Consider the following 26262-nt stretch of genomic DNA (forward strand, 5'->3'; position numbering starts at 1 on the left):
CAACTACTATTACTACTACTATTACTACTACTACAACTACTATTACTACTACTACTATTACTATAGTACTCTGAAATGTGGATCTTAGGTGAGACTATGACTACTACTACTACTATTACTACTAGTACTACTATTACTACTAGTACTACTATTACTACTACCACTACTACTATTACTACTAGTACTACTATTACTACTACCACTATTACTACTACTATTACTACTTATATTACTAATACTAGTACTATAGTAGACTCTGAAATGTGGATCTTAGGTGAGACTATGACTACTACTACTACAGTAGACTGAAATGTGGATCTTAAGTGGAGACTACTATTACTACTACAGTAGACTCTGAAATGTGGTCATGTTGGCTCTTGTTAATATTCTGGAGAAGCTACAGCTCACCACAGGCGACTTAGCTAAATTAGCATTCCGGTTGACTCATGACAAGTGAACAAGACAAGATTGTAAAAAAAGACCATGTTCATATTATGGAAACTAAAGAGTTTCATGTCCTCTTCTTTGGGTCGTATTTTATTCAGCAGATGCACACGGCCACCAATTACATTTGGCAAAATCACTCCAAAACATGTTCACATATTGAAATATTTCTCCTGGAAAGTATTTTTCCCGAAACAAATCTCAATAACCCACTGTGACATTAAAACCACAGACTGTCCATTGTTAACAAATACTACAAAAGGAAATTAAAAAGGAAATGGCTCGTCCTTCCCAGTAGTGTTGGCAAATGACTACATCTATGAATGCTTTTGCCCATTTTTCACAGAGCATTTCCCTTCGGCTAGAACGCTGCTTCTGCGCAAAAAGGCCGACCTTGATTCCGCAGCCTAGTTGATGTTAGCGGCCGTTTTAATGTCATAAAGCAAGGCGAACGCATGTCAACATGAGATTCGCGGCGGGGTAACGAGTTTTGCTCCGAGGAGGAGGAAGCGGGGGTGGCGACGACGGCGACGGGGGGTGCGTAAGACAGCAGTGTTCGGGGATCATCCAATAGCGACCGAGCCAAGTCCAAGCAACCGCTTCGTTGCAGCAAGGACGCCGCATAGAAAAAAAGCTCCATCCCCAGCCTCCTCCTCCCCTCCCTCCCTCGGTCGGTCGCTCCCCCCGCCACGACTGCGCTGGTATGCAGACAGCGCCGATAATGACATTCACTGTCTACACTCCCCCAGTCTCGAACGGGAGATCCGCCTCCACCATCCCTACTACGGACACCACCGCCACCGCGGTCCGTACAAGTCGTCACTCTGAGCGGATTCCCCTCGCCGTGTCACCGCGGTCTCCTTCGCCGGAGCCGACGCATTCAACTAAATAACAAAACCATTTTCCACACTGAAATTACAATTAAGCTATAAGTGACACGAATAATAAAAGTACAAAAAAATAAAAAATATTTAAAATAATACCAAGTATAAGTACAAGTCCGACGCCAGTTTATGCACGTCTAACATGCTAACTAGCTTAGCTAGCTCGCCCCCGGCGTGCATCCACTCCGTTCAGCCGAAAAAAAAGCAGCAAAAGTAGGTTAGAACAAGCCAGCTACGCGGTAGTCGAGACGGCGGAAGGTGGGGGAACTCCCGAAGCCGAGCGCCGTCTCGTTAGTCCGATCGACTATTACGACAAACACTGTAATGTGTTATCCGGAGGTCGAGCGGGGAGCGACGAGCTTACCTTCCCCCAGATGGAGAGCGACACAGCGGGCGAAGCCGAGCTAGCTTCCCCCCTCTAGCCCAGCGACTCGTTTCAATCAAATCACGGCGACAATGCCTCGTGTAACGAGTCATTCATTTGACGGCTACGAATATATAGATATAGCAAATACATACTGGGAGCGGGGGGTTAAAATATACAAATAAAATAAAGGTTATAGCACTTGCCTCGGTCCACTCGGTCGGTGCTCACACGCCGGGGGTCTTCTCCGTACTGGAAAAGCCTAGCGGCGGCGGCGGAGCGTCAACAAGATGAGGCTCCGCCACTACGGCCCTGTGACGTCACGCCGCATCGACGACTTTGAGGCGGAGACGTCATCACGGCGACAGGAAACGATGCGGGGGTGTCTCTCGCCTCTCTCGCCTCTCTCTCTGTCTACCATTTCCTCCCGAACGCCAAGACAATTTTCACTTTTTTTCTCCAAATCACTCATTCAGTGCCATCGACTCAAATCCATTCATCTTGGAATTACATTTCAAATGGATTTGATTCAATGACGCGGAATGAGTGTAGGGCCGTTTTTTGCTATAGGCAATAGAGGCAATCCCAAAGGGTGCAATCTATTTTGGGGGCGCACGTGAACACTCCCATTGTGTCGCTAGTTATATTAACCTGGTATCTCTCATTCCCATGTCAAAATAGCAGCATACACAGCTTGCAGAAGGGGGCACTGTGTCTCCCCTGGTGTCAGTAAAGTGTCACTGCATCCAGTTTAAAATGGCGCAGTAATCAGAATACCTTGACAAGATTCTATCATCTAATTGGCGTGTAACAACCAAATTATAGTGGGCATTTAAAGCAACATTCAAATCTTGCATCATATTAAATTAAAAATAAACACTTAAATCAGGGTTAATACACAAAAATAACTAATGTTGAAATGGCATTCTCTAAAAAAGATTTGCTTGTAATTTAACTTTAATAAGGTGCTTATTGCACTTTTTAGCGGTAAGCTAGTGAATGACGGCTACACTAAAAGTGCGTAAATCCAAATTTGATATAGATTGAACACAATGAGTGATGCAACACATGCTGATAGAAAGTCCTCTCGACAACACGCGTCTGTTTTGCAGCAGCTGCTGGGATGTGACAGCAAGGTCAGCAGTTGTATTATAAGAGCAGATGTGAGTACAGCCCCCCACCCCAACAACAACAAGAGGTAGTGTGTGTCAGGGTGAGGGGAGGGGGGTACATTGATTTTGTTGTAATAACCCAGCTACAAGTGGGGGACTTCATTCATTTGCTATGTGCACTAATGTGACAGTTCATTAGAAAACAGAATGAGTGAAGGATGAGCTACAAGACGAGAAGCTACAACTGTTAACGGACCGGGGGGGGGGGGGGGCTGCTAAGTGTACCCCAGGGAGGGCGGACATAACAGAAACATCTTCATATGCTATAATCGATGCCTGGTATTGAAAATTGTCAAGGCCCACCGAGGGCTAACGCTAGTACTTAATTGGAATGATGCTTGATAGCGCTATGGTAGTTGTTACTTAGCATGCTAGCTCTAAGATGGGTGACATTTAATTGTTTTTTTTTATTTTTTTAGGATGTTTAATGAAAACAATATGGCTGATTTTGGAATTAGCATTCAATATAAAAGGGAGGATTGCGATTGGTTAGATAGCCAATGAGCAGTTGTGTTCAATGGAGTCGATGCTAAGACAAATAGCGTGTAGCACAATGGCAAATTATGGACAAAAATAGGATAACCATTGTGACAAAATTATTGATTGTACCGCGTTCGGTGCTGTTGATGATGATGAGGTTGTTTTCATTCTTCTGTATTTAAATGAGTCTGTCCAATCTATAAGAGATGCTATGAATGGATTGGGCGATTAGCGTCAATGACAATTACAAAAATCCTATAGTAGGACACTAAAGTCGGCCATTTTGCTTTAGGAAACATATTTTATGAATTTTTCAAAAGATATTTTGATTGTGAAGTAGTATTTCAGGAATTTTTGGGATATTTCAAGGTGATTTCATGTTATTTTTGGGCCATTTTAAGGTTTGTTACTAGCTCATCTAGTTTTGCTGCACCTTTTGACGAAAAAAATAATTAAGAATTAAATTCTTTAACTAACTCATACTGTACACACAAAGTGTACATCAAGCAGAATGGCCCGGTAGAGACCCGTGCCGGGACACTTCCGGCCCACGCGGCGTATGTTTGACACCACCAGAGTGGCCAGATGGATGGCGCTAGACGGCGAGGCATTTTAGCTTCCGTCATTTGGTGTTTGATGATTTGCTATAAAACAAACACACAAAATTTAAAAAAAACACCCTCATAAGTTAGTTCCACAAGATGCCATCAAAAAAAAACACAACTTCCATTCTAGTCTATGTATGTGTTTTACAAAAGGGAAGACATTTAGCAATATTGTTCTACCGCCTAATTAGTCCCTTCGGGGTTGGGTTGAAAGGATAAAACACCCACACCAGATAAAAGCAATTATAAAAAGGGGATATTTTTTTGTCCATCATTAATGAAACAAGGTGAACGTATCGTCGCGGAATCACGTGGCTCCCCGGGGGTAGGGGGAAGGGGGTTATACAACTGACGGAAAGAAGAGGGCACAGGAACAATGTCAAACAAGCCATTGTGCGGATTAGCAATTATGCAAAGACATTTGCTGTGGATGTAGTCATTTTCCAGCACGCAAATGGGATTCACCTGGGAGGGCGAGGGGGAATATAAAAGGCCACCCCCCCCCCCCAAGCCCTCGCTATTGTTCCGACTTATTGCGGCGTACAAATCAATCGGCTTCAATTATTTGCGGCACATCATCGTTTCTGTGACCCTGGTGGTTCGCGCCGGCTGTTAGGTCAGAGGGGGCGACGTGGGGCGGTCAGGTGTCAATGACTCTCCAGGGATGGGTGGGGGGGGGGGGGGGGTGAGAGGAAGAACGAAGAGCTCTACTATCATATTTTCTTGTGTATTAGTCTCCTTAAAATTGCCTTAAAATGGTTGAATTTGACAATTTCTCTCGTATAAGCCACTTCCCGATTTACAATTTTCATCTCCCCTTAAAATTGCCTTAAAAATCATTGAATTTGACAATTTCTCTCGTATAAGCCGCCTCCTGATTGACAAATTTTACCTCCATTTTCATGGTTTTAATAAGGAGTACAAACCTGTTACTTTAAAAGGAAAATTTGAAGAAAAATCATATTTATGAGAAGTCCTGAGTGAGTAGTACATATTTTTTCACGTTTTCTGCAAAATACATATTTTTTTCTTCGCGAATTTCATTCAAAGATCCCCCCCAAAAATTTAGTTTAGCGTTTTATCTGTTTCCCTTTTCTCTATTTTTAAATAAATGACAACATTGTCTTGCGTTATGGCATTTTGGTGCATGTCAAGTCTAACTTATGCGCATATAAGCCGTAACCTCAATTAACTCATTTTTTTAGCAACAAATACGACGTATCTGCAAAAAAATACGGTCATTTTATTGCTAAATTGCTACATAATAATATCAACATTATTTTTTTTTACCACAAGGACAAAATAAAATGTTTATTCAACTTTTTTTGTTGTCTTTTTGCACAATAATAATAAAAAATGTCAGCAGAGTCCTCTAGGTGTTTTCCAAAAATACACCCCTATAACATTTCGTACTCATTATTCTGGTGATTAGAAATAATATAAAGTAACAATAATAAAATTTAGAGAGAAAAAAAATCGTAACAATGTATTTCAAAGAAGTTTTAAGTCGGTGGAATGGTTTAGAAAATGTACGGATCTTCGTTTTTGGGAGAAAAAAATGTCATAACATGGAACGGAGAAATAAATGTATAAAAAAAATACACTAAATGAGGAAATCCACTCCCTTCAAGATAAACACACGCCAAAAAACAATGAATTTGGCCTTTTGTGAATATTTAAACCGGACTTAACACTCGCTACAATTGTTCACAGTATTTTAACCAAGTTGACCCCTATCTGCGATCTGATTGGCTGTCCGCTAACACGCCGTACCGAATTTAAACTGCCTTAAGTGAAATAAAAAATAGATATGTTCTTATATTTCATGTTTGAAGTGAAGAAGTGATTCTAAATATTCTTTAAAAAACAAACAAAAAAAAAGAGCGCTAATGTCATTGGACAGCAGTTTCATATATATATCATTATACTATATACAGTACAAATAAAGTCTGTGCACAGTAAGTAACTTGGAAGAAGTCGGTAGAGCGCCCCCCTCCTCCCGATGTTTATCAGTGCACTTTTTTGTATTTAGACATTTGAATATTTATAGAGCGTACAAAAATAATTCATAGAGAGAGAAGACTTAAGGACGAGTGGTTAGAAGTGGCAGAGTGTCAAACTGCTTTTGGCAACAACTAAAACAAGGAATAACGTCGTTTTTGTCGGGTTTCGAGTCGTGACCATGTGACGTCGAGACGCCAAAATGGCGTGCGTGAGTGCGTGCGTGCTAATGTGTGGGTTTTTTTCCTTTACACACACTCCTCGGCGGACATCAGTAGCGGGTTGATGTATTCGAAACCTTCGAATTCTGATTGGTCGATTTTCTTCACTATGTCCCTAAAATGGTGAAAAAAAAACAGATTATGTTGGTTAAAAGTGGTGATTTTTTTTTTTTTTTTTTTAAGGATTGGTAAAGTCATACTCGTCGTCAGGAGTCAGCTGGATGGGTTCGTTAGTGAATTGGGCGTCAAAGTTGTCCAATCCGAATTCGCCGGAGATGTTTGGTTTGAAGGGAGGGACCACTTGTTTTTGTTCCAGCTGGAATTTAAATGGCATTTTTTTTAGAGAAATGTAGGACCATGACATTTTTTTTATTTTTTTTTACTTGGGAATATTTAGAAAATAGTTGCATTTTAAGTGCATGGGTTTATTACAATCTTTTCTTGATGATTGTGATTTCATGTTTTGATTTTTTTTTGCTATTATTTATGACAGTTATTTTTTTAAGTTGATAAAAATGTGAAAATCCACACTGAAATTTATAAGCAAAAGCCACTTTTATTATTAGGACCTAGTAGTGAAGAAAAATAAAAATTTTAAATTATCGCGGCTATGTTTGGTCTACATCGGGTGTCAAAGTGGTGGCCCGCGGGCCAAATATGGCCCGTCGAATCATTTTGTGCGGCCCGGGAATGTAAATGATGAGTGGCGACTTTGTGTTTTAGGATCAAATTAAAATGAAGAGTGTAGATGTATATTAAATTTTCAGATTTTTCCCCTTTTAAATCAATAATTGTCATTTTTTAAGCTTTTCTGTGTTTTTAGTTCAAAAATCATTTTGTAAAATCTAAAAATATATATAAAAAAAGCTAAAATAAACATTGTTTAAAATCTATAAAAAACTGGGCTTTTAATCCAGTTTATATTAGTAGATATTTGCTCTCTCACACCAAAGTGCTCCCTCTCCAGGTCATTAGGTGCAACACAGGCCTATAATACAACCAGATTGTTTTGTTTTTTGTCTCGACAAGTTTTTTTGGGCACCGTCACCTGATCCCAAGCAACCAGCTGCCTTGAGCCCCTCTTCCAGACCAAACAGGGCTCTTAGCCGGTAGATTAGTCATATGATTGGTCGCCGGCTGGCTGCCTGGCTGGGGTCACATGTTCGTTGGTCTGCTAGCTGATGTCAGATGCACCCTTGAACTCGAGGGGAACTCTTTAAGCTTTAGTCGTAGACATTAAAAACAGGCTTTTTGCCACTAAATACTTGATTTTTATAATAAGCATACATATTTTATCGGTTTATCTTTTCTCTATTTTGAAATAAATGACGAGATTGTCTTGCATTATGACTTTTTGTCTAATTTATGCGCATATAAGCCGTACCCCTTGACCAATACGGCAAATTTGTGAGAGAAAATCGTTATTTTTTAGTTTTAATACTTTAGAACAAAATCCCCATTTTGATTGACTTTCAAAAGTGTCTATTTTCAAGTGAAATGTGGGAGGAAAATGTGGCAAAAGACTTACCAGCTCCCAGTCAACGTTTCTGAAGAAAGGATGGCCCATAATGTCGGCGAAACCCGTCTGGGGATGACAGCCCAGACGCTCTTTGGGTTCCTGCGATAGACGGAAGGAGGAAGGTGAGAGACGACAATAGTGTGGTGAAAGAGCCAGAAAAGGGTGATGGAGAGAGGGAGGAAGGGAGGGAGGGAGGTGTGGAAGCTGTGAGCAATGTGTCAAGCTAAAATGTCTAGTTATTGTGTCTCTTCTTTCCGCGTGGATGTGAGGCACTTTACCTTGTTGAGGAATCCCTTCAGGACGCTGGCGGCTTTGACAGACAACGAGCGGGGGATTCGGATCTGTTTTTCCAATATGACTGCAAGACACAGAGATCAAGTCTGGTGGATGTGGAGGGAGTAGGTCTATCGAGCGCAAGGGTGTCAGCAAGGGTTGGTTCGCGGGGCTGCTTTAACATCAACTTGATTTCATGTTGATCATTTTAGATATAATATTTCGATTTTTTTTTAAATAAATGGATTAAAAGAACTGGATTAAAAGCCTGAATATTCATTTTTATAGATCTAAAACAATGTTTATTTTAGCTTTTTTTAAATTTATTTTTAGATTTAAAAAGATGATTTTTGAACTAAAAACACAGAAAAATGGATTAAAAAAATTACAATTATTGATTTTAAAGGGGGGAAATCAGGAAATGTAATATACATCTATACTCTTCATTTTAAATTGGATCCTAAAACATAAAGTTGGCACTCATAATTGACTTTCCCGGGGCAGATTTGGCTCCCGGGCCGCCACTTTGACTGACGACCAAACAACCGGGCGACCAAAACGTCCGGGTCGACCAAACGTCCGGGCGACCAAACGTCCGGGCGACCAAACATCCAGTCGACCAAAACGTCCAGTCGACCAAACGTCCGGTCGACCAAACGTCCGGTCGACCAAACGTCCAACCGACCAAACGTCCGGGTCGACCAAACGTCCGGGTCGACCAAACGTCCGGGTCGACCAAACGTCCAGACAACCAAACGTCCGGTCGACCAAACGTCCGGTCGACCAAACGTCCGGTCGACTAAAACGTCCAACCGACCAAACGTCCAGTCGACCAAACGTCCAGTCGACCAAAATGTCCAGGCGACTAAAACATCCGGGCGACCTTAACATCCATTCACGGCGTTTACCTTGAAAGAGGTAGTCTTCTGTATTCTGGTCTGGATTGTCGGAACTCCCCACAATGTCGAAAGGTGAGCGTCCCGCCATCATCTCAAACATGAGCACGCCCAGTGCCCACCAGTCCACGCTGAAACCTACGCACACACAAATTAGAATAAAAAAACGTCTTCAGATCAGACTTCCTTGACTTGTAATCCTTTCAAATACTTGATCTCACTGTTACTATGGCAACAAGCTCCGTGAGGAAGAGATGACAGTGTAAATGGGCTCTCCATGACTAAACCTACAAGTAGTAATGCATTAAAAATGGCTTACTTAAGTCTGTCGGAAAAAGCTCGGATTAGACCAGGGATTCCCAAACTGTGATATACGAAATTGAGAGGCTGTCAAGGTAGCCATTTTTCTTTTTTTCCCTCCCATTTCTATAAATATATCTACGAACAGACAGATAAACTAAGACACCCTTGACTACAAAAGACTACAAAGACAAGTTTATTTGCCTTTAAATGTGTATTTTAAGACAACTGGGTCTTCTATAAATATTAATTCAGTGCGCAAAAACATTTCTAGTGAAGCAGAGCAGCAAAGTAGTTTCTCTATTAATATTGATTGACCCATTGGGAATATTGCCAATGTGTTGTGAGCAATTTGATTGAGGAATAATAAAGCATACATACGAAACTTAACATTTCCGCTTGACTTTTTGACCTTTACGCTGTTTTTTTTTTTTACCTTCAATGACGCAACAATAGAAAATGGAAGGCATGTTCACTTTTTGAAATGAGTCATTTTTAAAAGGAAATGAACACTCCTCCCTTCATAATCATTTTAATGTTGATATATTTTGGCTCCACCTGCAGTTGAATATTAAAAGTGGAAGGAAATGTGTTCTTAAAAAATGTGCAAAGTTTTGTGTCAAAAATAACTTTCACTTGTTAATGTCTATTTCCATAAATGACAGTGAATGAGTTTAAGCTACTTAAAAAGTACATAGAAGTAAAGTATATACAGTATTTAAAATGAAGGCTTTCATGTAACTACACTCTTGTTGCTATGATACCACTCATTTTTTTTGGTAATATAGTCACATTGTGGCAATATAGAAGATCATTTTTGAGTTTCTTGACTTTACTTTTTAAGGCAGTAAAAATGTCATATTTTTCTCCATTTTTGTTCTCACCATAATCTTCTCCTCTGAGTATTTCGGGGGCGATGTAGTTGGGGGTTCCGCAGAAAGTGCTTGTCGTATCACCGGGTCTCAAACCCTCCTGTGTGGGGGGGTGGAAAAATATGACATTAACTGATGTAGCATTCAAACTGACAAGATTTTACACAAAAAAATCCAAAACATCAACAATGGCTGGCTCTAGAGGTGACTGTAAAGTAGTGAGTGCTTCATATCTAGAAGTCAATAGCAATTACTGTATTTTCACCACTATAAGAAGCACTTAAGTCTTAAATTTTCTCCAAAATAGACAGTGCGCCTTATAATCCAGTGCGCCTTATATATGGAAAAAAATGTCATTCATCGAGGGTGCGCCTTATAATGCAGTGCGCCTTATAGTCGTCAAAATTGTTTTTTTTTTTACGGAGCAAATAGGAGTACCTTGCACATGCCGTAGTCGGTGAGTTTGATGTGTCCCTCGGAGTCGAGTAGTACGTTATCCAGTTTGAGATCTCTGTAGATGATACCGCGCTCGTGGAGATAGTTGAGCGCCAGACTGATCTCGGCAGAGTAGAATCTGACAGACAATGTCAAACGTTATTTATTTTTCTTTAAAAAAAAAATGCCAAGAACATAAAGGTTATGATGTGAGCTTACCTGGCGTGTTCTTCAGGGAGTTTGCGCTGTCTCTGCATGTGGAACATGAGGTCGCCGCCGTTTACATATTCAATCACAAAGAAAAGTCTGGGGAGGGAATATTATATTATATATTATATTTTTATTTTTTTGTCGCAAAACAAAACAAAAAATAGAAAAAAATCACTAAATGTGAGATCAATATGATCACCACATGACGCGGAGAGATGCCAAATGTCAAATACTGACATTTCAACAATGTACCATTTCAAAATAAGATAAAATACAAATTAAAACGTTTAACTTAACCCATTAAAGAGTTAAAAAAATGTTCAACAAGCTGACAATCATCTTTTATTGGTTAGCAGAAGCCCATTTGTAGGTCATTGCCACGATATGTATTTTATTTTAGTGTTCTGGCACTTGCATGCGTCCGTCTTTCCAGTAGGTCATTGAAAGTATCAATTTGAAAGTCTTTTCCCGGAATGCTCATTAAATTTAATGCACCCAAAATGCAGTGGTTGCCCAAAAAGCGGGGAACGACGGTAAAATTAAAGTTTCCAAAGCTGGGATAACAACCTGGCAACGTCTTTAGCTGCTCTTAGACACAAAAAAACATAAGAGTGGACAGAGCTACTGCCACTGGCTGCCATGTAAACGGCGCCATCATGGGGAAAGGGGGAAAAACAATTTGGCGCACTGTATTATAAGGCGCACTGTCTATTTTGGAGAAAATTTAAGACTTTTAAGTGCGCCTTATAGTGGTGCAAATACGGTAATTGCTATTGACTTCCAGGTATGAAGCACTCACTCACTACTTTACAGTCACCTCTAGAGCCAGCCATTGTTGATGTTTTGGATTTTTTTGCATAAAATCTTGCAGTGGGGGAGGAGCTACATGATGGAAGATGTTGTAAACTAAGATGGCATCTGCATATTTAACAGTATTGAGTATTCAGTTCAGGCGTTTGTGTTTTTTTAATATCCGACAGTGGTGGTTTTTCGTTTTCTGTTTTTTCCATATATAAGGCGCACTGGATTATAAGGCGCACTGGATTATAAGGCGCACTGTCTATTTTGGAGAAAATTTCAGACTTTTAAGTGCGCCTTATAGTCGTGAAAATACGGTACTGCGCAATTGCGCATCTTAAAGAGAACATTGATTCCGACTGCCATTTGCAATACATAAAATCAACTTTACAAATTGAGCTCACCTGCTTTCTGTCTGGAAACAAGAATGCAGGCCCACTAAGAAAGGATGATTGGACGCCTGCTCAAAGACGTGTTTTTCTGTCTGGACCCAATCAATGTCCTGGAAGAAAAAGAAGAAGGTGTTGGTGACAAAACGCCAATGAGCGGCCATTGTGTTGACGTGCTAAGACCTAAATTAGCAAGGCATTCTTGTCTGAGCCAGATAATACGATGACATAGCCATTGACGTGTAGACGGACTGTGTTAATTTGTCAATGGCGTTATGTGTGTCAAATCAAGGCTAAGTACTCGGTTGTGGCGTTAGCATATGTCGCCGATGATTTCCCGAAGACGTGGTGGCTAATCCAACACTTTCACGGAGGCTCTGAAGGGGTCAGAGCGCTTTGCGGGCGAGCCCAGACGGATGTTCTAGCGGGCTGTCTGTCTGCTGTGCTATAAATAACAACGCCCACTGGTTGTCTTAATTGCGTTCATTAGATGAAGATAGGGACGGAGCAGCAAGACAACTGCACTGTTATATTTGTCTTAGACCAATTAGTGCAGTTTCAGTAGGCTTTTTTTATTCTCGATGTGGATTAAAAATTGGAGGTTTTCATTTCGAAATTCCAAATAATTTTGTATGAATATTGACAAACAAGTACAAATGTCCTAGAGCAAGGGTGTCAGACCTTGGTTCGTGGGTCGCTTTAATGTCGACTTGATTTTATGTGGGCCGGACCATTTTAGATTATATATTATTATTATTATTTTTTTTTATAAATGGATTAAATGAACTGGATTAAAAGCCCTAAATATTTCATTTTTTATAGATCTAAATGAAAAATGTTTATTTTAGCTTTTTTTAATATATTTTTAGATTTTACAAAATGATTTTTGAACTAAAAACAGAAAAAATGATTAAAAATGACAATTATTGATTTAAAAAGGGGAAAATCAAGAAATTGAATATACATTTATATCTATCATTTTAATTTGATCCTAAAACAGAAAGTCAGCGCTCATGATTGACTTTCCCGGGCCACAAAAAAATGATGCGACGGGCCAGATTTGGCCCCCGGGCCACCACTTTGACACCCGTCTCCTAGACAGTCCAAATCCGGGTTAAAGCATGATCAAAATATCACAAAATGTTCTTCCCGTAACAAAGGCTAACATTCTGAAATTAGCGGTTCAAACTAGCTAAGATATCAGTTCTACATTTCCACAAAATATGTGGAAAATATTAATATTATAACTATTTGCTGAAAGTACTTTTAAGTCAATGATACTCTGAAATGACTTACAACTTCGAGTGACGTTAAAAAGAAATGTTACAACAAAAAAATTGTTGTTTTACAGTCGTAAAGGCCATATTTTTAGCTAGCTAAAATATTTAATTCATCAACAAAATATTTCCGTTATGGTTTTAACAAAAACAACATTGTCTCACCTCGTCATCATTGACCAACTCCTTCTTGACGACCTTCATGGCGTAAATTCGCTCGGTTTTCTTCAACTGCACCAGCAGCACTTTGGCGTAGCTTCCGCGACCAATCACCCGCAGTAAGTCGAAGTCAGCCAGGCCCAGACTGGACGGCGATTTTCCCGTCTCTCGGCTATTCCGCGCCTGAAGGGGAAGGTCGGCAGAGTACTTCATCAATGTGACAAAGTGACTTGATGAAATTGATTTAGTGTATTGACCTTTCCAAGAGACAATTCAGTGGAAGACGTCAAGTGGAATTAACAGCTAAGCTTCGACCCACAAAGAAAACCGTGACTGAAGCGGTTTAAGATAGGGGTGTCAAACATAGGGCCCGCGGGCCGGATCCGGCCCGTCTGGTGGTTTGGTACGGCCCGGGGAAGAAAGCTCCATTGTATAAAAAGAATATGTATTTTCTTTAAAATTTGTAGTTATTTTATCATCCGCTAGGGGACGCAGTGTTTTAGTACGTGCAGACAACATGAATTGACATTTATTTATTTATGTTCTTATGTATATATCTACCCAAAATTTTACTCGTATCTCAAATCCCTCGTATGTTGGGGCACTTGTGTGTCAAGGTACCACTGTATCTCAAGGTAAATATCTACCCAAAATTTTACTCGTATGTCAAGGTAAATATCTACCCAAAATTTGACTCGTATTTCAAGGTAAACATCTACCCAAAATTTTACTCGTATCTCAAGTTAAATATCTACCCAAAATTTTACTCGTATCTCAAGTTAAATATCTACCCAAAATTTTACCCGTATGTCAAGGTAAATATCTACCCAAAATTTGACTCGTATCTCAAGGTAAATATCTACCCAAAATTTGACTCGTATCTCAAGGTAAACATCTACCCAAAACTTGACTCGTATCTCAAGGTAAACATCTACCCAAAACTTGACTCGTATCTCAAGGTAAACATCTACCCAAAATTTGACTCGTATCTCAAGGTAAACATCTACCCAAAGGTTTACTCGTATCTCAAATCCCTCGTATGTCGGGGCACTTGTATGTCAAAGTACCACTATACAGTTACACAGTTCTCAAAGACGTGATTGCTCAATGGAAAATGAACCGGGTTGTAAATGGACGACTTCTCTGTCCCGGTGCTCGAACTGCAAAGCCTTTTCCGTATCAGTATCGTTTCCCTGTAATAACATGGAGTCGTAGCGTTCTGTTTCCAGCCTCTAATCCATCTCATCGCGGTTAGACAAGCCCATCCCCGAGCGTAGATAAGATGGCACAAGTGTCCCTTTCTAATCGGAGTCCATCTTTGTGTATGTGACTTGCCGTCGTCCCTTTGCGGCGCTGTCCAAGAGCCTCAAACTACACGCTTGGCCATCAATCAAGGCCGTGATGTTAAGAGCTGTGATAAAAGGCTACTTTATTTGCGCAGTCATAGGAAATCAATATGCGCGGTAGTGAAACGCTAGCCGCCCGCCATTCAGAATGCTCTTGAAATGTTCTCATTCGCGTCCCTCCAATTGCCGGCCGGCAGGCAGCCTCTCAAACGTGGCCAATCGTTTGGATGCTTGACCAGTTGTTGAACTCTTATGAATAAATGCGTGTATTGGTTTTACTGCTTATATTCTCGGCGTGTTCTTAGCGTAACGCGTCTTTTCTGTTAGGGAATGAAGATCAGGTATGAATACAAATGACGAATTTGTTGTTGGTCGTCTTAACGTGATTTTTGGATAGAGCCGCGTGTGTCAATCATTACGGCGGGTGTGGGATTTGAAACTCTGCACTATTATGTTATTATTTGTAAATTGCGGTTATGGTATGAATGTACTTTTAAAAAGGATAATTTATTTTTAATACACATTTAAATCGCAGCCATGTTTGGTCTACATGAACCACAATATTCAAGGGATTACTGTACATATAAGCCTCTGAGAATCATAAGTCATAAGTATGATATTTGTGTATAGTTTAAAAAAAATAAGCACTAACCTCTTTCTCTTCTCCGTCATAAGTCAAGCTTTCTCTGGAGTCTTTATTCTGAGGACCTGTGAGAGAGAGAGCAAAAGATGGTGTTAGACAGCAGGAGGAGAGGGGGAGGCAAAAAATATATATAAATAAATAAAAAATAGAAAGGACAGAAAGTAGGTGAGAGACAGTCATGCTTTGTCGCTTTGTTCACAGGCCTGCTGGGCACAAATCACTTCAAAATCAACTTGTGGAGGGGGGAAAGAAAAACATGGCAGCATTTTCCAATCCCTCCCCTGAAGATAATACAATAGATTTCTCTTGCCTAATAGAAAAGATGCTGACAACCCCAAAGGTTGAAGTTAGAGCACAAACACAAGACTGACACAGCGGCATTTGGTCAAAATCACAGTCAAATAAGAGTCATCATTTAATAAGGATTTGAATCAATTTGAGGTCTGATTCACTTCCTAAATCAACCCTTAAGCCGGAATCAAACCCGACCAAAAGTATGTCACTAGCTAGATAAAATGGAGGAAAACACACATACTATTACTAATTTAAAAAAAGTGTATTCAAATCAATCATAGGCTTTTATCATCATTATACAGTTACTTTTTAAAAAATATAGATATACATATACATATATATATATATATATATATAAATATACATATACATATACATATACATATATATATATATATACATATATATATATATATATATATATATATATATATATATATATATATATATATATATATATATATATATATATATATATATATATATATATATATATATATATATAAATATAAATATAAATATAAATATATACATATACATATATATACATATACATATATATATACATATATATATATATATATATATATATATATATATATATATATATATATATATATATATATATATATATATATATATATATATATATATATATATATATATATATATATATATATATATATATATATATATATATGTATGTATAGAAAGAGAGAGAGAGATTATATAGATGTACATGTGTTAAGGTAGATACAATTTAACCAAATACATTTGCCACTTAATAAAAATATTGATTTAAAAACAAATTAAAAACATTGAAATGGCAATATTTAAGGTTTGTAATTACCTGGCTGTTCTGCTGGGTCAAATTGAGTGGAAGTTTGACCAGGTAAAATTGGCTCCTAAAAAATAAGCAAATCACAGCATGAGGTGGAAGTTTGTCAAGAGAAGTAGAAAGGGAAAAAATGGGGTGGGCAGGAGGACTTGGTCACCTGAATCATGAGTCGGCCACACTCCACGGTGACCAGTTTGTGGCACTTTTTGTGCACCAGCAGTTTGCAGTTGATGCATTTGTAACCCTGTCGCCCGAGACCCCAGATGCGATCCGTACAGATGGCACAATGCGCTCTCTGGTAACATAAAGACACCAAATTCTTAAATAAGCCTGTTAATACAAAAAAAAAAATTCAGAGCATTTATGTAGTGGTTGGCACAACATACCCTGTTGAAGCGTTTGGCCTGGAAGGCATGGCCGCTGGCAAAGTAGAGCTTCCTCCAACGCCGTGCTCCTCGCCGATAGATGGATTCTGCCAAGGAAGACGCCATGTTAACAAGCTGTTGTGTGTACCCCAAAATCCCTTGTTACATCCTTAAGTCCTTAAGTCAAAAGCGTGTTTTTTATGTGTCTCGAATGTTTTTCTTCATTATGAAATGTCAAGAAAAACTTGAGAACTTTGCATTTTGAACAACTGGCTTTTACATGGTCATTTATAGTGTTGTTTTATATCATATATAGAATAAAAAGCACTAAACTTACTGTCTTCACCAGGACAGGGCATGCCTGGTTTCTCTGGTATACATGGGAACACTATGGAAGAAAAAAAGAACAATGATTTCATATTAGATTTCCATCTTTTCTTCAAAATATTTTTTTTAAATTATCTATACAAAATAATGGATTTCTAGAGAGCTTGCCCAGACTAACCAATAATTTTACGACCTCTCCACTAATATTCCCTCTAATTTTTCATTGGTCTGGGCAGAAAGACAACCTGAGTACCACCTGACATAAACAGGTGCATGTCAATGTTCCCTCTAATTTTTCATGTAAAACATGCTGTAAAACACCAAAAAACATAACATAACATTCCTTTTACATTATGAACAATATATTATGAACAAGAGAATAACATAAGAACATAAATAAATGTCAATTCATGTTGTCTGCACGTACTAAAACACTGCGACCCTAGCGGATAATACAAGAACTACACAAAAATTAAAGAAAATTCATAATTTTTTTTTTATACAATGCAGCTTTCTTCCCCGGGCCATACCAAACCACCAGACGGGCCGGATCCGGCCCGCGGGCCGTATGTTTGACACCCCTGGTCTAGACGTCTTGCAACAGTACCCGAAGATAAACGAAGACATTTTTCATCTGTGGGTATTTGCAGAAAAAGCCAAGAACCTCCAGACGGCTTCAAAGACGAAGCCAGGCGTGGGCCGTAGCCGAAAAGCTCGTTAGCGAACTAAGCCGACGCCCCCATGCCATATCATCTTCCACGGCCCTATCTTGAACCCTGCTCCTCACCTCCAACACCAGCAAAACCTACACATTTACCACCCTGTCAACGCTAAAAAAAAAACCCTGCGGGGTTTCGCACGCTTACCGACGAGCGTCAATCAAACGTAGGTTACACGACGTACAGCCAATCTGGACTTTAGCTGATGGTATGCCGAAAATAGACGCAAATTAAGATGGCAGACGCACGTCGGAAGAGGAAAAATGGTGGTGTTCACACTTGAATGTATGAAACGTATGTTCCACGCCTCCTCCACCTTGCTTGGAGCGTTGTCGTTCACACATAACACACCCACGCAGGAAAAAAAATGGTTACCGACAAGATGGATACATGTTGACTTTTGCTATCAATTTAATAATGAGGTTTTTAAAATGATGTCACTCTAGATATTTTAATTCTTTACTTTATTTTGGAGTTTGTCAGTATAGTTGTACCTCTATTTACAAAATTAATTGGTTCCAGAACTTTTTGAGGAACTTGAAATATAACATTTTGTAAGTTGAAGTGTACTTTATATGTAAATTCTTTAATTTGTTTCATGGTCCTCACACAACTACCAACTAAACCCTTTAACATTGGTGAAAGTGTCTCAATTTTGAATAAAAAATGTGAGGAAATATAAATGTTTAATATCCAAGTACTATTGATACCAGCTCTGAAAATTATATTTATGAGTTTAAAATCTAAATATCTACTGTTTTCAACAGTACTTAGATAGTATACAGTACTTAGATAGTACACAGTACTTAGATAGTACACAGTACTTAGATAGTACACAGTACTTAGATAGTACACAGTACATAGATAGTACACAGTACATAGATAGTACACAGTCCTTAGATAGTACACAGTCCTTAGATAGTACACAGTACTTAGATAGTACACAGTACTTAGATAGTACACAGTACTTAGATAGTACACGGTACTTAGATTTTAGACAGTACTTAGATATTAGACAGTACTTAGATATTAGACAGTACTTAGATATTATACAGTACTTAAATATTATACAGTACTTAGATATTATACAGTACTTAGATATTATACAGTACTTAGATATTATACAGTACTTAGATATTATACAGTACTTTGATATTATACAGTACTTTGATATTATACAGTACTTCGATATTATACAGTACTTAGATATTATACAGTACTTAGATATTATACAGTACTTTGATATTATACAGTACTTCGATATTATACAGTACTTAGATATTAAACTATCATGAATATAATTTTCAGAGCTGGTTTCAACAGTACTTAGATATTAAACAGTACTTAGTTATTAAAAAAAATCGTAAACTGAAAATTTCGTACCTAGAGGTATTCGTAAGTAGAGGTATGACTAAATATTTCCCTTTCCTTTACTGAGATTTCAAGGGCATGAAGGAGAACGTGTGTAGCCATGAAATGATACTCAGGGGAAAAAAATGGAGGGGATGTGTGTGTGTGTGTGTGGGGGGGGGGGGGTGTCGGGTGTATCTCACCATGAATAACGAGCTCTGAGTCTTTGTTGAGCTCGTAGAGGCGAAGCGCTTCTTCCAGCTCCAGCTGAGACGACACCGTGCACGGGTCACCTGTCGAAAGCATCCGCATGTTAAAGTCATGAGACCTCGCTAACAAAGCCACGGGGAAGAATAGGAGGTGCTGCTGAACGATTCGTAGCCTGTTTTTAGACAAAAGGACTTTGAAAATATCGAAATATTAGATCGAAAATGTTTCCTCTTTCCCCCTATTATTTTTCACTTTAAATAAATTGATTTGGAAAAAATTAAATAAATATTTACTCCTTTGCTTTTTTAAATAAAAAAACTGAAGGTTAAAACATGATTTAATATTTGCCCTCTTTTTTGATACAAAAAAATTATAAATATTTTAAATCCACAATATGAGAATATTTGCGTGACCGGACGTTTGGTCACCGGTCTTTTGGTCGCCAGTCAAATATACTTAGATATTAAACAGTACTTAGATATTAAACAGTACTTAGATATTAAACAGTACTTAGATATTAAACAGTACTTAGATATTAAACTCTCTCTCTTAAATATTTAACTCTCTCGAATTAATATAATTTTGAGAGCTAGCTTCATCAGTAAACTCTGTCACCAAACGTCCGGGCGACCAAAAGACCGGGCGACCAAACCTCCGGGCGACCAAACGTCCGGGCGACCAAACGTCCAGGCGACCAAACATCCGGGCGACCAAACATCCGGGCGACCAAACGTCCGAGCACCGAATATTTGCTATGAAAAGAATATTTGTACTAATTTGAATGTCATGACAAAAAAGTTTGACACCCCTAGCGTAACAGTTGTTTTTGAAACAATTGTACATTAACAAAAATGTATTTCTTTCTTTCAAGCTTGGAATACAAATTGCCAAATATTTGCGGATAGTCTTTTTCTTACATATTTGTTATTATTATTATTATATTAATATCATTTTTTTTAAATTAGGTGCTCCATTTGTTTAAAGAGTAATAAAAAAACGATTCAATATCTCAAGAACGCCATGTCTAGAGAGTTGCTGGAGTACTTCATTACAAGCATCAAGCAGCTTTTCTTGGTCAGACAGGCTAATGACGGCACTGATTATATATGGCGGCTGAGTCTAATTAGTGTTGTCAGGCTGACCTCCGGGCCGAGTGAGGAGATGCAACAGCTCCATCTCGCCCGTCACACCGACGCTGCCTTTCCAAATGGGTAGCGACCAATAATTGTCAGAATGACAAGATTTACTGATAAACGCTGATTGAATTTCCATCGATTCACATTAATTATTTAAATTTCTCATCATCGTTACAGGCAGGGGTTGTCAAAAAAATAGAGCTGGTCGATAAAACGATAATTATCGTGAAATAATTTTTGTCAATGGTAATGTTAAGAACTTCCGATAAAAATGTGATCATTTTAAACTGTAATTACACCATTTGGCCACCACGGAGAATGGGGGCGCTGTTTCGTGATGAATGCTAGTTCAGGAGAAGAATGACGAGACATGTTTTTAGCATGTTAGCAATAGAGGCTAACAAGAAAAGGGGGACAATAACCCAGCCAAAATAAGTGATTTTGAGATGCAGAACCCACTAAAAGAGCCATGAAATTTTTTTGTGGAATTTTTTCTATTTTTTTTTAATTCCTCGAACCTGTGCACAAAGCAGCCTTATTGAAAATGTCCTTAACCCACTGTCCTCATTTTAGGACATTTTTTACCGTCATAATTATCGATAGACTGATTTTTTTAACATGACAGTTTTTGTCATATCGCCCAGCTCTACTCAAAAATCATTTTGTGGTTTGGCAAAGACAATTTTAAATTTTGTTACCCTTAAACAAGGTGATTTGTAGCAAGACACATACCTTCCTCGTCAATCCACTTCATGGTAAAGAGCTGGTCGTTATCCATAGAGCACATGTCCCTAACTTCGCCATAAAGGGCTTCGTACGAGATGGACGGCTCAAAGTGGGTGATCATGATGTCCCTAAGGAAAACAAAATGGTTAAAAATGTACGTTTGAGCGAAAAAAACATGTTCACAATGTCTTTCTGACATTCTGTAAAATTTCAATGACTCTATATTCTAGTTTTTAACCATCTTTTGCCCAAATAAAGCATTAAACCAGCATAAAACATGGACTAAATAAACCAAATGGCATGGTTGCCCACTTTTAAAAGATCACTCAAGTTGTAAAGCCCCCCCCCCAAAAAAAGAAAATGACAGAAGGCAGACCAAAAAATAATCATAATTGTGCATTGTGAAGCTCAGTGGCGTGCTGCCGACTCCGCCTCCCCACCTGCCGCTATTTTCTCACCCACCATCCTCCAGGCCGATGGTTGTTCATCATTGCGGTTGAAGGGGGACGGGGGGCTGGTATTGACACATCCATTTTTGTCCTAGGACCAACATGGCAGCTCGATTTTTTTCCCTAAAGGTAACAATGCCAAACAAATGTTTCACCGCATCGGACACCTGGGGGGGGGGGGGGGGGGGGGGGGGGTCCGTTGAAGTTGAAGCAGGTGGATGAATGGGTTAAATGGGTTTTGTGCCATCTAGTGGAAGAGTATTAGAAGTTCTGACCATCACAAAATATAACTTAAGTCATTCAACACCAACATTTTTCAATGCAAAATTTATGCATGCTCATTTGTGGGGGGGCCATTTGATATATCCCGTAATTTCTCGCATTGGTTGCTCCAAAAAAATGATGACTTAAATGCACCAAACTACAAAAAAAACAGATGATCCTTTTTTATTCATACAGTATTTTAGAAATACCATGCTTGATGATTTTTCTTAAGATTTTCCCCTTAAAAGAACATTTGTACTCCTTATTAAAACCATCAAGATGGAGGCGAAAATTGTGAATCTGGGGGCGGCTTATATGAGGGAAATTGTCAAATTCAACAATTTTAAGGCAATTTTAAGGGTGGGGCTTATACGAGGGAAATTGTCAAATTCAACAATTTTAAGGCAATTTTAAGGGTGGGGCTTATACGAGGGAAATTGTCAAATTCAACGATTTTAATGGTGCGGCTTATATGAGGGAAATTGTCAGATTCAACGATTTTAAGGCAATTTTAAGGGTGTGGCTTATACGAGGGAAATTGTCAAATTCAACAATTTTAAGGCATTTTTAAGGGTAATATGCCATTAAATACAGTAACTACAAAAATGGTTTATTTGACTCACAATAAAGTCTATGTGATTTTCAATGGACAAAGACACTTGGTAGCTGTAAAGTCAAATCGGAGAAAGAGTTAGTGGGGATTGGGACAAAAGATTTTAACAATCGATTCCTTTGTCGTCTGGTTTGGAGAGACCGGTCTCATCTGCACGCACCCAAGCTATTCGTCATGGACCAACAGGAGAGGTCAGAAAGTGTCCCTGGGCTTCCATGAGCACCTTCAACCATCCATCTTACAGCCAGTAACAGCCAGTCCTGGGAAACCTAAAGCCCCTTCCTACCACAAATCTCTCAAATAATAACTCTCATGCCATGCTCCACCCAAATTAGAAAGCACAGGGAAAAAAATGTGGATTTTAGCATTATATACCTCTTCGAATTAAGCCAAAATATAATAATTCTCTACCAAAAGAATATTTTTTGTGTCTTACTTGTCTGATATAGACAAAAATGGCTGACTTTCTGCTAAAGGTCTGAAGATTTTGACCATCTAGACATTTAGTCGGCATTTTAGGCAAAAAAATGTTTTTTTTTCCGAATTGAACCAAACTAGAGTAAATTCTCTACCAAAAAAAGGAGCAATATTGGGCCTTACTTGTCTGATATAGACAAAAATGGCTGACTTTCTGCCTAATTTCACAGGTCTGAAGATTTTGAGCATGGAGACATTTAGTCTTTTAGGGATTTTTGGACAAAAAATATATTTTTAATCATTTTTTTTTACCAGGATCGATGCAAGTACATCTCTATAAAATATCTACCAAATTTCAATGTTAAATCCATAAACAACAAAGACATAGGCATTTCAATTTGTTTGGAAGAAAACAAAGCGAGTGAGATCTAGAGCCCTCCCCCTGTTACATTTAATAAATACAAACACTGTTACAATGTCCATGTTATATAAAGCAGAATAGCATTCTCCTGAAGACATAATCGGGCAAATGCCCAAAGCTGATGTCATGTCATGCTTCGTGAAACAACAAAACCAAACTGATTCAACAGGTTGTAAGTATTCCAGCACCGAATACCAACCACCTCGCCGTATTTACACGGTTAACCCGAGTCTCACAGTTCGACGAATCCTTACAAAAGGGGGAGAAAAAAAAAATACCTCGACGTAATCCCCCCCTGTTTCCTGCCTGACGACATGCCTTATAAAAAAGAACTTCAAGATGAAACAGAAGACTTTAGACAGCTAAAACTGACAATAAGACAATGACAACTTCAGCTTAGTAAGACATTCAAATGAAGGGTTTGTTGAGAAAGAAATATCCGAAAAAAACCGAGACTGCCACGACCAGACACTGCTTTGCTGATATAACTAGTGAAGAATGAAGAATACTCCATTTGGAGGAAAAAGCCACAGTGGAAACTAAAATAGTAGCGTTTCTCAACCTATTTTGAGCTGTGGTTAAAAATTTTCCAAACAATATAAAGTTTGATCAACAGGAATAAAAAAAAATCCCCAAAATCTTATTTTTTTCGGCCTCATTTCCCCTTTTTTTTTTTGCTTTGACATTGCTGACATTCCTAAGCAGCATGCTTGGGATGCCTGCCTGATACATCACTTAATGAACACGCTAATGTACAAAGGGGAGGAGCTTCCTGAGGCGTGTCGCTAGGTAAAGTAGCAGTGAAATACGGATGAGACTCGTACGACACGTTTTTCAAGTTGCGATCCAATCGTAGGGCTACATCGCAAAGTGGTAGGTGGAAATAACTCGTACTGAAAATGTGAGTGGCAAAGAAAAAAATGATATTAATATCTAACTATAATGGAGAGGAAATGTGGAAATAATTTTGACAGAAAATACACATCTACTTTTTACTCCAAAAAATTAAGGTTATTTTTTTCTTGTTTTCTAAAGTACTGGTTGGTTAAAAAAAAATTGCCTCAGATATATGCTCATAAATAAATAAAACAGAACTATTTACGGTTAAAATAATAAGAGTCATGATATTAAAACTATTCATCAATTTTAATTGCTGAAACTATTGGATGCTAAGTCTTATTTTGAAAAACAATGGATGAAATGCTGCCAAAATTGTTTTTTATTGAGCTTGTCCTGTCAAAACAAAGGACTAAAATATTTTATTACAAAATTAAATACCGAAACCAATTTCGTTATTGCAATCTCTACTGTTTTGGCACCATTTGAGAAAGATTGGCAGTGAATAATCACAACAAGTCAAAAAAATGGATTGAACGTCTAGCTCCGCTAATGACAGCCACTTAGTTGTATAAAAATGGACCGGCTCATATGCTCTTGTGGGCCCAACATAGCACACGAGCCCCAAGTTGGGCACCCCTATGGAGTGAAATTCACATAGCACGATTGGAATCACTTTAAAGTAACGTTTATCAGTTAATTATAAGTTAAGAGGTGATACATCTCAAAAGTTGATATTTCACGGAAACTGTGGCTCACTCTGACAGTTAGCTTGGTCAGCTAAACCCTCTGTTAGCACGACTTATTAGCCTACTCTCCCAACTTGACCGCAAGTGAAACAATTAAACGTCTTGAACTTCCAACCCCCGCACCCTGAAATGGCTTTAAAACAAACATGTCGTGTTTATATAGCCCTATAAACAGCGTGAGGATGAGATAAAACGCAACTAGACTATCGGGTATCTGGACAGTTTCACCTATCTGTCAAGTTTACCCCATACTGGGCTATACAAGCCATTAGCTTAGTTAGCTTAGCCGTATGCTAAGCTGTTTTTAGCTCGAATAAATCTCGCTGGAAGTGAAAAGAGAAGCAAAAGAAGACAGAGGTTATAGTGTTTTCTTACCCTTTGTAGTAGGCTTTCACCCGGACTTGATGGGAATTTTCTCCGGGGTGGGACATGGTGCTGTCCCGCAACGTCGGCATCATAAGCTCAGCCGCGGTCAGCCAGAATTTTCTGGAGCTCCCCTTCCGTCTCCGGCTTCTTTTTTTTCTTTTTGGGTTGTTGTTTGTTGTCTACCACGCCCCGAACACTCTATCGTTATGGCCGAGTAGTACCTAGGGAATTAAAAGAGAGGTTAACTTCTCGATAACAAAAAAATAGAAAAATTGTCGCTTGTATGAGTGAAGAAAAATGCCATGTAAAGTACAGAAAAACTTGCGGGAGCCGCCAAACAACTCCCTACTGCATAGGCCCAGACACGGACGATACCATTGTTGGAATATTTGCGGGGGCGCAACATAACCGAAACCCAAGAAAGTCAACACTTGAGTATTAACTTGCGCAAATATTCCCTCACCTACAAACGTAACTTTTACACCTTTTATATAAATACGTAACCAAAAAAGTATAACAATACGGTAAAATACTGCTTACATTTTCGTCAGATTATTCGGAACGGACCAATTTGAGACTTCATGTGGATAGAGGGATTCAGGCACACATCTCTTAGCTCGGATATTTCAGTTGTCCCGAGGGTTATGTGGCGTATTCAAGTGCTCTGGCTTAGAAGTAATAACAACAAAGAACTTAATCATTACATTTCAGAAGCAAGAGGGGTTTTTGAAGAAAAAAAATAAAGTACAGAAAATAGACGCGCGCGCGTGCATGTGGTGTGCATGGGCATATAACCTACCTAGTGCACGTAAACGTCCCAAGAGTAAAGGGCTTCATCATGGGTTTCTTGTACTATACACAAGTAGTTTCCCATTACTCTCTTACTAAATTCC

The 26262-nt window shown here is 38.7% G+C and overlaps 2 protein-coding genes across 3 annotated transcripts in view; both read right to left on the reverse strand.

Annotated features, from left to right (window-relative positions):
- Positions 1-2033, reverse strand: part of skila (SKI-like proto-oncogene a) — a 31402-nt gene extending 29369 nt beyond the window's left edge. The window contains exon 1 of one of the 2 annotated variants that reach the window (XM_077724390.1): positions 1899-2033. The gene's annotated coding sequence lies outside the window, so the exon portion shown is untranslated. Of the gene's footprint in view, positions 1-1894 lie in introns of both variants that reach the window. The other variant, XM_077724391.1, reaches the window with a different exon arrangement.
- A 3139-nt stretch (positions 2034-5172) lies between these two features.
- On the reverse strand, positions 5173-25727 carry prkci (protein kinase C, iota). Its single transcript, XM_077724641.1, has 18 exons — positions 25379-25727; positions 21260-21381; positions 19385-19474; positions 17123-17173; positions 16807-16892; positions 16578-16715; positions 16433-16487; positions 15298-15353; positions 13306-13482; positions 11879-11976; positions 10686-10772; positions 10470-10605; positions 10044-10131; positions 8872-8997; positions 7969-8048; positions 7700-7789; positions 6372-6487; positions 5173-6286 (listed from the first exon to the last, which is right to left on the reverse strand). The coding sequence occupies exons 1-18, from the start codon at positions 25459-25461 to the stop codon at positions 6199-6201; spliced, it is 1767 nt and encodes a 588-aa protein (XP_077580767.1). The 5' UTR covers positions 25462-25727; the 3' UTR covers positions 5173-6198.
- Between the last annotated feature and the right edge of the window lie 535 nt (positions 25728-26262).

The sequence above is a fragment of the Stigmatopora nigra genome, chromosome 9 (genome assembly GCF_051989575.1).
Source record: "Stigmatopora nigra isolate UIUO_SnigA chromosome 9, RoL_Snig_1.1, whole genome shotgun sequence".
In the NCBI taxonomy this organism is placed as follows: domain Eukaryota; kingdom Metazoa; phylum Chordata; class Actinopteri; order Syngnathiformes; family Syngnathidae; genus Stigmatopora; species Stigmatopora nigra.